Source organism: Nematolebias whitei, chromosome 23 (genome assembly GCF_014905685.2).
Source record: "Nematolebias whitei isolate Nwh7 chromosome 23, NemWhi1, whole genome shotgun sequence".
NCBI lineage: Eukaryota > Metazoa > Chordata > Actinopteri > Cyprinodontiformes > Rivulidae > Nematolebias > Nematolebias whitei.
In genome coordinates, this window is record NC_056520.1 from 13,080,221 (window position 1) to 13,093,524 (window position 13,304).

At 39.9% G+C, this 13,304-nt stretch overlaps 1 protein-coding gene across 1 annotated transcript in view; it reads left to right on the top strand.

Annotated features, from left to right (window-relative positions):
• Positions 1 to 13,304, top strand: part of LOC119429056 (growth hormone receptor) — a 55,779-nt gene that overhangs the window by 30,662 nt on the left and 11,813 nt on the right. The window contains exon 3 of the mRNA XM_037696773.1: positions 7,471 to 7,616. Within this exon, the coding sequence (XP_037552701.1) occupies positions 7,471 to 7,616 (146 nt within the window). The remainder of the gene's footprint in view (positions 1 to 7,470; positions 7,617 to 13,304) is intronic.

Below are 13,304 nucleotides of genomic sequence, written 5' to 3' on the forward strand. Positions count from 1 at the left end.
CATACATACATACATACATACATACATACATACATACATACATACATACATCAATATATCCATCATTATATTCATCCATTCATCCTTTCATCCATCCATCTATATGCACATCCAGTCATCCATTTGTTAAAGAAAATCTCTCTCACTAACATTGTTTACACAAAAGAACCATACTCGATGGTAGGAAATGATTTTTATCCAGTCCAATATTTTTCAGTCACCTTACATCCAGAAGGCTTCATCAGTCAAGGAAACACACAACACAAAACTGATTCTTCCCCCAACAGCTTACTCCAAAGTGGAACAAACTAGTTATGTTGGTGCTAAGATGGTCTCTGTCGACGAGGGAGAGGGCCGGCACCGGAGGAGGGGGCATGACAAAGGAGTGCAAATCTTCTGAAATCAAGACTGTCATGGGTGACATGAATGATCAGAAAAGGCAAAGTTGGAAGAATTGTTGGACCTTTTGGACTTGGCAACAGGACAAATTTCTTGATGGGGTTTGTGAAAAATAAATGGGTGATCTTAAAAAATTGGTTTAAGAGTCATCCACAACAAACTGACCCATGGACCACTCCAGGAAGCAGAGTGCAAAATCAATTGCATCACAAATAATCAACGTTTTTGCAATTTGGTGAAAAAGTCCAAGATGCTGACAAGCACGGATCGTGACATTGATCACAACACGGTTGTGGCCACCACCCAATTCCGACTTTGATGCAAGCAACAAAGTTCACGGAAAAACAATGCCAGCAGCACAAGGAGCTTGAAAAGGATAACATCAGGAAGAATTCCAGTTGGACGTCTTAGAAAGGATTGACCAGCAAACTCAAAGGAATTTCCTCTGGCAGGTTGCAAAGCAAGCCCTTCTAGAATCAGCTGCTGACAACACACCAATAAAAGAACCAGTGAAACCAGGAAAGAAATGATGAGTGAAAAAATACTGAAATGGATGGAAAAGAAAACATCCACCATTTATATTAGCAAAATGATTCATTAATGCCCGTGAAAAGTTGTCCCCTTCCCACACCCAGTGGTTTGGTCCACTGAATCCCTGACATGTCGGGAGGGTACTTGAAGACGGGAGGGGTAGAACTAACATAAATATTTGGTGTTCACTGAAGCCATTTTTTGCACTGTTTTCTATTCATCTAGCTTTGATTTTACAGGTTAGTCTCACTGAGTCACGAGGACTCATTTACAAGAGAGACCTGTTTTAGACAAACAAACAAAAAAAAACACAGATGAGGTACAGATAACAGTAAACAGTCATAAAAAACATATAAAATGAAAAGTAAATAAAAGTAGTGATATAAAACAAAATAAAAACAAGCTACATTATGAAACGGGGTAAAATACTAAAAAGAGGAACATGTCGGCGTTGTTTTTTGCCATGAACTTAACAGTTGTTTAAAATCCCTTAAAGAGGTCAAAGTCGACAACTTCAGAACTTTTTGCAAGATATTCCAGGAAACAGGAACAGAGTAGGAGAAGGCCCACTGAGGGTACACTGCAGGTAATGATGTCTTGAGAGCGCACGCTGTAGCTGCACTGACGAATTGACATGTAGGAGCTATATAAAGGCAGCAGACCAAGAAGTGATTTAAAGATGAAACTGGACCAGCGTGAAGTTAATGACGACCAGTTAACCAGTGAATACTGGGTGCAGTTATGGGTACAGTAGTCACAGCCAGTTATGAATCTTAGTGCACCGTGATAGACAGCATCCAACATCGGCAAGGTGCTTGCAGGAGCGTTCATGTAAATAGTGTCACCGTAATCAATGGAGGGAAGGAAAGTCACAGTTACAAGGCGTTTCCTAGCATTCAGAGTTAGACAGGATCTATTTCTGGGAGAAAAAAAATTCAATTACTTTATCAAATTTTCAACATGAGGCTTAAAAGAGAGCTGTGCATCGACCAAAATTCCCAAGTATTTGTAAGAATAGACAAACTCAATGGGAACACCATTCGTAGATAAGATAGGAGGAAGGACTTCTGGTACCAACTTCCTGTTTGAAAACATACTTTTGGTTTTATCAGCATTTAGCACCAGTTTGACATGGAACAAATCTGACTGGGTGATGTCGAATGCAGGCTGTAAACATTGGAAAACCGTAGCAAATAATTTAGCTCGACAATAGAAAACGGTGTCGTCGGCATAGAAATGTAGGTAATGTAAATGTTCTATAGTGTATCGATAAGAGTTACTGCTTTTCACTTGGTAGACTGGAGTTTGATCCCCCATGAGGAAATTCTGTTTTTACTATTATTTTTAAACCAAAATATTTGAGCTTTTTGTAGATGACAATAGCAATATTTCATGTTCAAAGGGATCTCTGATTTGTAGGAGCAATAGATCTTGTTTAATCATCACAGTAGGTCATAATCTATATTGACTGACTCCAGGAACATTTTTGTTGGAAAATTTTTGTTTGATTAAGTTGTAGTTTAAAATTTTTAAAGCTGCTAATACCAGTGACTATTATTCAATAACCACTAAATTAATTCAAGCCCAGTTAAATCTACAGTATATTCAACCTGGTTCTGATAAATCTTTAGACTGAGGTATACTCAGATACTCCATATTTCATGTGCAAATACATTTTTTCACCATTATTCACCTGCAAAGTTACACAAAAAATCCTTTATGGGACCACGGCAGAGCTTTTGTTTCCATTGCAATATGGGAATGCTGCAAATGCCCAATTCCCTCTGTGGGCATGGTTAATCTTTCTTTTTGGACTTTATTATTGAGTACTGTGCATGTCAGATGTTTAGCAACTTGTTCTTATAATTTATATGATTTTACATTTCTGTAATCATGTGGCTTTATGATTGCATGACCCGTAAGTTGAATGAAATGCTTCAAAGACACAAAACATTGGTGCGGGGGCAAGTGGAGAAAGACGTCAGGCCCTTTTGTTAGTTTAGTTTCTGCAACTTGTCTACCTGGTAATTAATGTTTAACTTTTATTTCATTTTACAGCAGTTCAGTTGACTGTATCTTAAACCAGTGGTTCCCAACCATGGTCCTTGAGGAATGCCATATTGCATGTTTCAGTTGTTTCCCTGCTCCAACACACCTGATTCAGTGACTTTATTACTTCAAGTTCTGCCAAAGCCTGTTAAGCATCCATTCATTCAAATCAGGTACATCAAAGCAGGGAAAAAACTAAAACATGCAGGATGGTGTTCCTCAAGGACCACGGTTGGGAACCACTGTCTTATGAACCCCCGAAAACTGATAATTTTAAAACTCACCATTTACTGCTCTCTCACCCAATAAAGTGGTGGAATTATTGCCCTTGTGCGAGTGTTTGTGTGTGTACCTGTTCCTTTTTGGAGCTTGTCTGGTGTACACATCTACCTATCAGGGCCAGTAGTCTTTCTGGGGGACCAAAACCTGGTCCTAACATGGCGGAACTCCATTTGTGATTTAGGGGATAGGGTTAGGTCTAAGGTGTAAACTGAGTGCAGTTAGGGTTAGGTATTTACTAGTAATGATTAGGTTAGGGTTAGGGTTAGGGTCAGAGTTAGGCTACAGAAATGAATGGAAGTTGATACACGGTCCTAACAAGGATAGAAAGAAACTTGTGTGTATGTGAATGCACTTATTTTAAGGTAAAAACTGAATCCTTTCAGGCACACTGATGTTTAAGATTTTGTTTGGATGAGATTACAGCAGCTCCTGACTGCTCATAAGAATCTCACTCTATCCAACCTGACTGGCTGCTGGTGTATCGTTCTCCAGGTTTATTGGCTCCCAGCATGCTTTGTGTCCTGTTTATTTCAGAGAGGTCATTTTCTTTTCCTGATAAATCTGCTCACTGAGCTCCTTACCGTGAACACACGGCCTTTGTCTGGCTGCTGCCCGCCCACCGTAACTCTGATGGATTACTGATCCAGCTGAGATCACTCGAGGCTGCATGAAGTTCTTGTTGCTCTCAGAAGAAACAATTCCCTCTTAAAACTTTAGATTTCACTGTCTGAGTCAACCCTCTTTGTTTGTTAGGCAAATATTTCATGAACCAGTGATTTTAATGACATGAATAATAGAGAAATTGCATTTCCTGCGAAAATGCAGTGTAAATGCTTATTGCTAATGAACTTGATGAAAAACAGGTGAAATTAGGTAAAAACATGCTGAAATGTTGCTACTATAAAAGAACAACAAGCCTAAGTTAGCAGGAGAAAGTAGAAAGATCACATATTTGCTTAATCTGGTTTAAATAAGCAGAAATGAGCACAAAAACTAGTAAATTATCTCTAACTGCTGAAATTATTTTTTAAAGCTGAAAAGGTAGAAAGAAGCTTAAATCAGCGGGAAGTGGAGAGAGCACAGTTGTTCCCAATTAGGCTGAAAGATGCAGAAATGAGCACAAAAAAGTAGTGATTATCTGAAAAAAGCTGAAATTAGCATAAAAAAACAGCTGAAAAGTAATTAAAACAGCAGAAAGAAGCTTAAATTAGCAGAAGTGGAGAGTGAACATTTTTGCTGAATTAGACCAAAAAAAAAAGCTTAAATGAGTGCAAATACTGTGAAATTGGCTGAAAAGGCTAACATTAGCATAAAACAGCTAAATAGTAGCTGAAATAAGTGAAACTAGCATAGCTAAGCTGAAAGGAGCATAACAAGCTGAAATTAGCAGAAATAAGTTAATTAGGCTGAAAGTAGCAGAAATTACCACAAAAAACTTGAATTTATCTGAAAACAGCTGAAATTCGCTAAAAATGTAGCTGAAAAGGTAGAAAAAGCTTCAGTTAGAAGAAGAAAGTATGAAGAACACATTTTATTTATTAACCTTTATTTAACATTTGCCCAATCAGGGTGAAAGAAGCCGAAAGGAGCACAAAAAAGAGGAAATTATCTGAAAAAAGCTGAAATTGAAAAAAAAAAAACAGCTGAAAAGTAGCAAAAAACAGCTGAAAGAAGCTACAAGAAGGAAGCAAGGAGAGCACATTTTTGCTGAATTAGGCTGAGAAAAAGTTGAACAAAAAATGTGAAATTAGCTGAAAACTGAAATTATCATAAAACAGCTAAATAGTAGCTGAAATAGCATGAAATACTGAAATGCATAAATAAGCAGAAAGGAGCATAATAGATCTGAAAGGAGCACAAAACATCACAAAAAACCCAGCTGAAAGTAGCTAAAAAAATTTAAATGTGCACAAGGAAGCTGAAAGAAGCTGAAGCAGAACAAAATGTGAAATAAGCATTAAAAGGTTGTAAACACATCTAAAGATTTGAAGGATGAAAAATGAGCTTAATTCATTTTCTATGAGGAAAAAAGTGTCAGAAAAATCTAAATATTTCAAAAAGCTAAAGTTGCACCGATACCAAAAGTCATAGCAGGATTGTCCTGAAAGAGCTGAATGTTTTGATTCATGGTTTGTTGAAATGGACTCACTGTATACTGAAAATGTGTCCAATATATTTTCATAAATATAGTTTTCTTTTAATTATTATTTTATTTAAAAACAACACCAAAGCTGTATTAAAATATTTGTCCTGTACAAAACTGTTTCCTATCAGTTTTATGTGTATTTATAAATGTTTATGGGTTATTAAATACAAAAATGTGTTATTATTGTGATAGTTAATACATTTCTTTTTTGTTTAAGTCCTTGAAAAAAATGATCGGGGTGTTACTGAAGCTGAAAGTTGTTTCGAGATTGATTACTGATCAGTTCAGGGGATCACCTGATCGATGGATCGGTTCTGATCTGTAGTCCGTTTTCTTCTCTTGTTGTTGTTGTTGTTTACGTAGTTGCTTCTACAGTTTCTGGCTTTGATCTCTGAGAACAACATTCTTGTTACTGATGGAAAATGTGTAATGAAAACCCGGTGCATCGCAGCAGTCTGCAGCTTTATTCTTTCCTCCTGCTGATTTAATTTAAAAGGAATTAAACTGATATTGAATAAAGTCCGTAAGTGAAAAACAGCTGAGTGGAATTGTGGTTTCAGTTTGTGGAATTAGATCTGGAAACGTAATTAGACGCTCTGCGTCCACAGACCACTTCATGAGACGTCCTGCTGTTTGAAATCAGCTGAAAGCTTTTGTTTTATTTAGACGTTTACGGCACGTTGCTCTGAGCTACACCACATTTAGCTCAACGTCTGTAAACTGAGTTAGACTGCTCTGTGTTGGCTGTGGCGGCCATTTTGGGGGTCATGAAAACCAAGGTTTAAACATAAAGCAGCATGAATTTTGTTTGTTTGTTTGTTTAAACTGCGATGCGATTTGTTTGTTTATCATGTAACCTCTTTCTTTCGTCTTCTTTCGGCTGCTCCCTTCTTCAGGGGTCGCCACAGCGAACTAAGTCGCACAATGTTTTTTTTTTTTTTTTTTTAACACCGGATGTCCTTCCTGACACAACCACAGACCACCGAGCTACCACAGCCCTCTGTGTGGATCAGGGAGCTGCTATCTAGGGCACCCAGGGGAGCAGATGGTGGGGGTTAAGGGTCCAGAGTGGGGCAAATGAGGGTGGAGACAGGTGTGGGTGCTTCACCTTTCCCACCCACATTTTGATGTTGTCAGTACCGGGAGTTGAACCGGCGATCTTCCGATCACAGGCCCACCTTCTCTAACCTCTGCGCCGCCACTCCCTGAATATGTAACCTCATTAAAATGTGCAAAACCACAAACACAAATCAACAACAAAACCCAAAGATGTAGAAAACACACATAATAATAAGCTTATGAAGAAATACATTTTGAAAAAGAGTTTCCTTATGAAAGACTTGTTTTATATGATTTATTTATTTATTTGTTTTTGCTGCAGTCTTTTCTAAAAACTTCAAAGTTCATGCTCGATAATCCAGGTAGAATAACCAAGAAAGTTCAGTCAAGTAATCGGACGGTTTCTTTTTTTTGTTGTTGTTGAGACGTTTCGTCCTTCATCCAAAGGACTTCATCAGTCCGCGGAGCCACAACAAACTCAGTCCCACAAGCAGCACACTCGCAATAGTGTACTAACCAGTTTGATGGTGATAAGATGGTTTCTGGGGCCCACTCTCTCCCCTGTCGACTCCTCTGAGGCAAAAGTGGTTCAATGATGGATTGATGAAGTCCTTTGGATGAAGGATGAAACGTCTCGACCTGATTGAACTTTGTTGGACTTTTCTAAAAAGTTCTGTTTTGTGAATTTTTTTAATGAATTTTTTTGTTTGTTTTGTACTTTGCTGTGATCATGAAGTTGTTTGTTTGGTGACATACTTGTTTGCTTTTTATTGTAACTTGTTTTCATTCTGATTTAGCATTTTGTTTACCATTCTGTCGTTCTTATTTGTTGTTGTTTTACGGTGTAGCTGTTTTCCTGTAGAGTTTTGTCTTGTGTTGTTGTTGTACGACACGTTTTTGTTATTTCGCTGATTGATTACAACCTCCTCACCTGCCTGTAACACACTTGCGTGTCTGAGCTCACATATGTTGACATGTCCGTGTGTTTTGTTGTTGACAAACAGAAGTGGTGTCCGCCGTGAACACGACGCCTCACATCTATTACTGCCGCTCCCCCAACATGGAGGACTTCACTTGCTGGTGGCACCCGCTCAACAACCTGACCAGCGGCGGCGAGATCACCTACGTCCTCACCTACACCAAAGAGTGTGTACAACACACAACACACAATGAACACACACACACAAAAATAAATGTCCCAAATTAAGGTTTAGCATTACTAGAAAGAATGCTCATCATCCACAATTTTTTTCTTCTAAACTAAAACCATTTGATGTTGAGAAATGAGGAAGTTTTAGCTGTTTTAGGCTAATCTTGAAAAAACATTTTGAGTCACGGTCAGGGTGTGCATTTTAGATGACTCTCAGCTACTACCACAACAGATGGTAGTATCTGTGCATATACTACCTGCATATCTGTGAACTTGATTGATCTAAAGAAACTGCAGCTCCTGCTAGAACACAAAGTGAGCGAGCCGAACGACTGCTGATATTTGCTGAAGAAGCTGAAACTAAGTTGCTGAGGGTCAAACAGAACAGAAGCTACAGAGCTAAAATGACAACAAAAACTAAAAATAGCAGAGCGGTAACTTAAAGATAAAAAAAAATAGCAAAACACTGGCTAAAAGCAGCAAACACTAGCTAAAAGTGAAAATAGATAAATGTTTCCAAAAAATAGCCAAACTTTAAATAAAGGTAATAAAATTCTAGCTAAAAGTAGCAAAATGCTAGTGAAAAGCTAAAGTCAAAATTAGCAAAATGTTAGTTAGGAGTTAAGAATAGCAAAATGCTAGCGAAAATAAAAAGCACTAGTAAATGTAGAAAAGCTAGTTAAAAAGAGCTACATCCCAGCTGAATGTACCAAAAATGTTGTCTAAAACTAGAAAAATGGTATTTAAAATTAACAAAACACTAGCTAAAAGCTAAAAATAAATGCTTGCAAAAAATAGCAAAATGCTAAATTAAAGCAATGCTAGCTAAACATAACAAAGGCTAGCACAAAGCTAAGAGTAACAAAACACAAGCTAAACAATAAAAGTAGCAATTTTTCTTCTGCTTTCGGCTGCTCCCTGCGTTAGGGGTCGCCAGTCGCACGAAGACTTGGCAGTTATTTTTACGCTGGATGCCCTTCCTGACGCAACCACAGACCTCCGAGCTACCACAGCCCTCTGTGTGGAGCAGAGAGTTGCTATCTAGAGCACCATGAGGAGCAGATGGTGGGGGTTAAGGGCCTTGCTCAAGGGCCCAAAGTGGTGCGAATGAGGGTGGGGGCAGGTGTGGGTGCTTCACCTACCCCACCCACATTTTTGATGTTGTCTGTACCGGGGCTTGAACCGGCGATCTTTCGATCACAGGCCCGCCTAACTTCTGTGCCACCACTCCCACAAAGCAAAATGCTAGCTACAAATAAAACACCTACAAAAAGTAGACAATTGCTAGCTAAAAAGAGCAAAATGCTAGTTAAAATAAATACAATGCAAGGTGCCAAAAGTACCAAAATGTTGTCCAAAACTAACAAAATGGTAGCCAAATGTGCAAAATCCAAGTTAAAAGCTAAAAGTAGTCACATATCATCCAAAAGCTAAAGAGTAATACAGTAATCTCTTGTTTATTGTGGGGGTTACGTTCCAGTTCCCAGTGGGTTCCGTGCTGGCTCTCTGCATCCGCAGGGCGCTAAGGTCACTGTAAAGAACTAAACTTTTTCCGATCAGATCAAAACTTTCCCTCTATGTATTTCAGCAGAAGGCAACAGAGCTTCTGGGTGTAGCACTGTTGGCTTCTGGGAAATGTAGTCCTTATGTTTCAGAATTACGTTGCTCAAGGTGGCTGCATGTTGAAGTAGCTCTCTTACATTCATTCTGAGATTTTGCTTTGGAAAACTTTAATTTCTCTTTTAACTGGATGTAAATGGCTTTTTGGGATGATTACTTCCTCTGGTATCAGATGCTGTGCCGCTAGAAGGATTTATACTGAAACATTTTTTACTTTTGGACATTTGTTATGATGCGTAATCATAACAACAAGGTGGTTTTCTACAACTGGGAACAGCTGATTAACATCTCAAAAGCTCATATAATACCTCAGCTACAGCCCCAAATCTCAAAGGAGTTGAAAAGGATGCATTCCCATCTACCTGGAGGCGGTGCTCGAGTGCCTGACTACCGAGATCTTGGAGGAAGCTGGAAACGTGGCTCATGACAGCGGGAGGGCCGAGATCGTATCCCGGCACCTGCAGTTAAAAGTCTGCAGTGACGCGGGGCTCAGCAGGCTGCTGGGAGAAATGGCTATCGCTCTGGGAGAAGTTCTGCCAGGCATTCAGGCAATCCTGCTGCCCAAGAGGACCGAGAGCTCTGCTGGGTTTGGGTGGACGGATCGGCATCTGCAGCCAGTTTCTTCATATCTGCTGTGGGACGGACTGCTGCAGATCCTTCCTACCCATAGCCATCAGCATCTTTAACAACTCTAAGGATGATTAGCTACAACAATTAATTCCCCTTTGGGATTAATGAAGTATTTTTGAATTGAATTGAATTATGAGTGGCGATACAGTGTAGGCTTATTGAGAGAAAACTACAAAATGACGGTGCCTGTCTAAAAGTATTTTATTTTTTGTTAACTTTTTACTCTACAGTATCCCATACTGTCACAATCACGTGAGTAATATTAAAGTTGACAATGATGTGTCATGTACAATTTTATTTTTCCTCGTGTTGAATCTTTGAAAAACCGAGAAAGAACGAGTCCGCGAAAGTCGAACCGTGAAGTAGCGAGGGACTGTTATAAGATTTGCAATAGTAGAATTAGATTTTAGTTATTGCTCAAATTTAAAGCCAATAACTCTTGCAATCAGTAGCACTGATTGTAATGTAGTGTTGGGAATGACACCGCACCCAGTTTTAGCTCAATATCTATAACAGACTGAACTTGTTCCATTTTTCTCTTGTCTATGGTCATTTACCTGTGGCGGCCATCTTGAATCAGGTTGACTCATTTGTAGAAACAAATCAAATTATTTTATTCTGAGAGTTTATTTCAAATAGGTCCACTTGTTCCTGAGATGTTTTGCTAACTCACAAACTCCCCTGGAGCCTGAAAACCAGCAGTGCTCTGAAGTTTTCGGATCATGTGAGCGCCATTTCTCAAACCCACCTTTAGTTCTGCTGCAGCGTGAAGCTTTTAAGGCGTCAATATCTGAAACCCTGAACGCCGCCTCACGTGGGCCCAGGCGGCTGATGGACGAACACGGCGCAGGAACCGCCGGCGGTAATCAGGACAAATTGGATTGTACTTTTGACCTCGGGTGGTTTCAATGCTCACAGCAGCATCGATTGTTCTGCTGCCATATGTTGGTGGCAACAGAAGAAAATCTGGGATTATGGCTTGAGTTGGGAGTTTGAAACGATGATTTCTGGCTCTGACAGACAATAATTAGACACGTTATTTTTAAAACAAATTATCTTGTAAATGTTACTTTCAAATCAATAGCTTAATTCCCTTCATCGTTTAGAGGTTTTAAAGTCTTTTCCAGACTCGTATTTTTCCGTTAATCTTTCCCGTCCTCATTGCTTTTCGACAATGAATGAATCCGAGCTGCAGAAAAGCACAAATACCCACAGCTGTGTTGTGTTGTTGGATTACGATCAGCTGTTTTTCAAGGAATCCCACAGATGGTGTTAATTAAATTTGCGGTAATTTACTGCCACACAGTTGTTGTTGTTCTATCGCAGTGCTGGAGGCATATAAATTAGAAAAAATAATTGAAATGTGTTTGACCTGCAGCTCTTGCTGATAAGATCTTAATTTTTTTTTTGTTACTAACGTCAGTCGGTTGGAAACAATTTGACATTCGCGGGAGTGGTGGTGGTGGTGCTGTTTGTATGGGGGGTGCGATGGTGGTGTACCTGGGCGTCTCAGGGCCTGTGGTGGGAGGTTGGTGGGGCACCTGGTCCTTGGCGCGCTGGGCCGGCCTTCTTCAGCTGCTTCTTCCTGCTGCTCTGGCCCCCGGCCTGGGCGGTCACTGTCGGTTGGGTGAGGTGCATGTACGGCCCAACAGAGGCTCTGTCGGGCTGTCTGTGTGTGCCTGTTTATGTGTCAGGTTGGGTTTTGGGTGGTCCCCTCTCTTGGATCATAAACCATTTAATGTGGGGTCTACTTTCCCCTTTCGCACTCCCCTCCTGTGGCGGGTCTCCCTTTCGCTGGCACGTTGGTGGCTCTTGACATCTGGGGCTGGGTGTTTGGGCGTATGCTCTGGTGGCTGCTTGCTGGGGCGTGGGTGCTCTAGCTCTGTTGGGCCTCTATTGGGGGGCGGTATGACCTCGGGGCTTGGGTCTTTGTGTACACAGGGTCCCAATTACATCCAACAACAAAAAGTAAAAGAAAAACAGTAATAAGATCCAAGTTATGAACTAAGAAAAACATCAACTAAATAATACACTAAGCACTAGTAGCATAAAAACAATACGCCAAACAGCAGCACAAACATGAGTCTGTGTGAGCAGATGAGCACGAATGAACACAGCAACAGGAAACAGATCAACAGGAACATGATGAGATTCTTCACAGGGATTATTCTGGTTAGAGCTTCATGAGTCTAACAGCCTCAGGGTAAAAGCTGTTTCTCAGTCTAGTGGTTCTAAACTTAAAGCTCCTTTACCTCCTGCCTGATGGAAGCGGGGCAAAAAGTGTGTGTGCTGGGTGAGTGGGGTCCTTCATGATGCAGGTGGACCTCTTCATGCATCTAAAGGTGTAGATGTAATAGATGTACATTATATACATGAAACAGACATACTGTATTATAAAATAGTTGCATAAAGAGACATTAAAAACAAATGAATGCTTTGAGAAAAAAAAAAATGTAAAAAGCCATAAAAAGACAGAGGCACACAAAGAGCCAGTGTGCTTAAGCGATTTCAAAAGAGTAAAAAGTTTTTGAAGTGTCTTTAGAGATCAAGTGAATGCTGACGCAGTGATAAACAGGGACTGTTAGCGGCACGCATATAGCATAAAATGTTTACCTCTTCCTGAGAGCCGGCGGTAACTGAGCCTCGTGACAGATAGAAAGGCGGCTATATAAGTACAGTCCATTTACCATCCATTTACAAGAAACGGAGGAAGAGGAGCAACCTGCTGCATCGCTGCCTTCACACAAAGAGAGCACAGATGTCAGGCTATGTTTAATAATTCTGACATACACAATAAAATATGTGAATGATTATGGAGGCTTAACAGAGAGATTCACATCCAGAAATTAATAAACAGAGCCCAAAGTTAATATTCTGCTAGATAAAATGGGAGGAAACCCAAGCCAGACCCCTACTGTGGGAATAATTTTATATTTTCTGTCACTTTTATTCCTGCTGTGTTTGTAACAGATTACTCTCAGCTGCTGAACTGGATGAATGTGTTTGTGCCAACTAAGAACGGGTTCTGTTTGCTTTCTGAGTATGATGCTGAGAAAGATTTAAGTTTATTTGTCATATGCAGGTCAACACAAGGTCAACAGTGCAATGAAATGCTGAGGACAAGAAGAACTGTCTCGACTCGTCAAAATAAAAAAAACCCAACAACAACAAGAAATATCAAAGTATACAACAAAAATACAAAAACAAGGCACCAAAAGTGAAAAAGAATAGCAGCATGGTCCTATTAGCAGAGTGGTTCCGTTAGCAGTGTGGTTCTGTTAACAGTGTGGTTTTGTTAGCAGTGAGGTTCTCTTAGCAACATGGTCCTGTTAGCAGCATGGTACTGTAAGCAGTGTGATTCTGTTAGCAGCATGGTCCTAGTGGCAGAGTGGTTCTGTTAGCAGAGTGGTTCTGTTAGCAGTATGGTTCTGTTAGCAG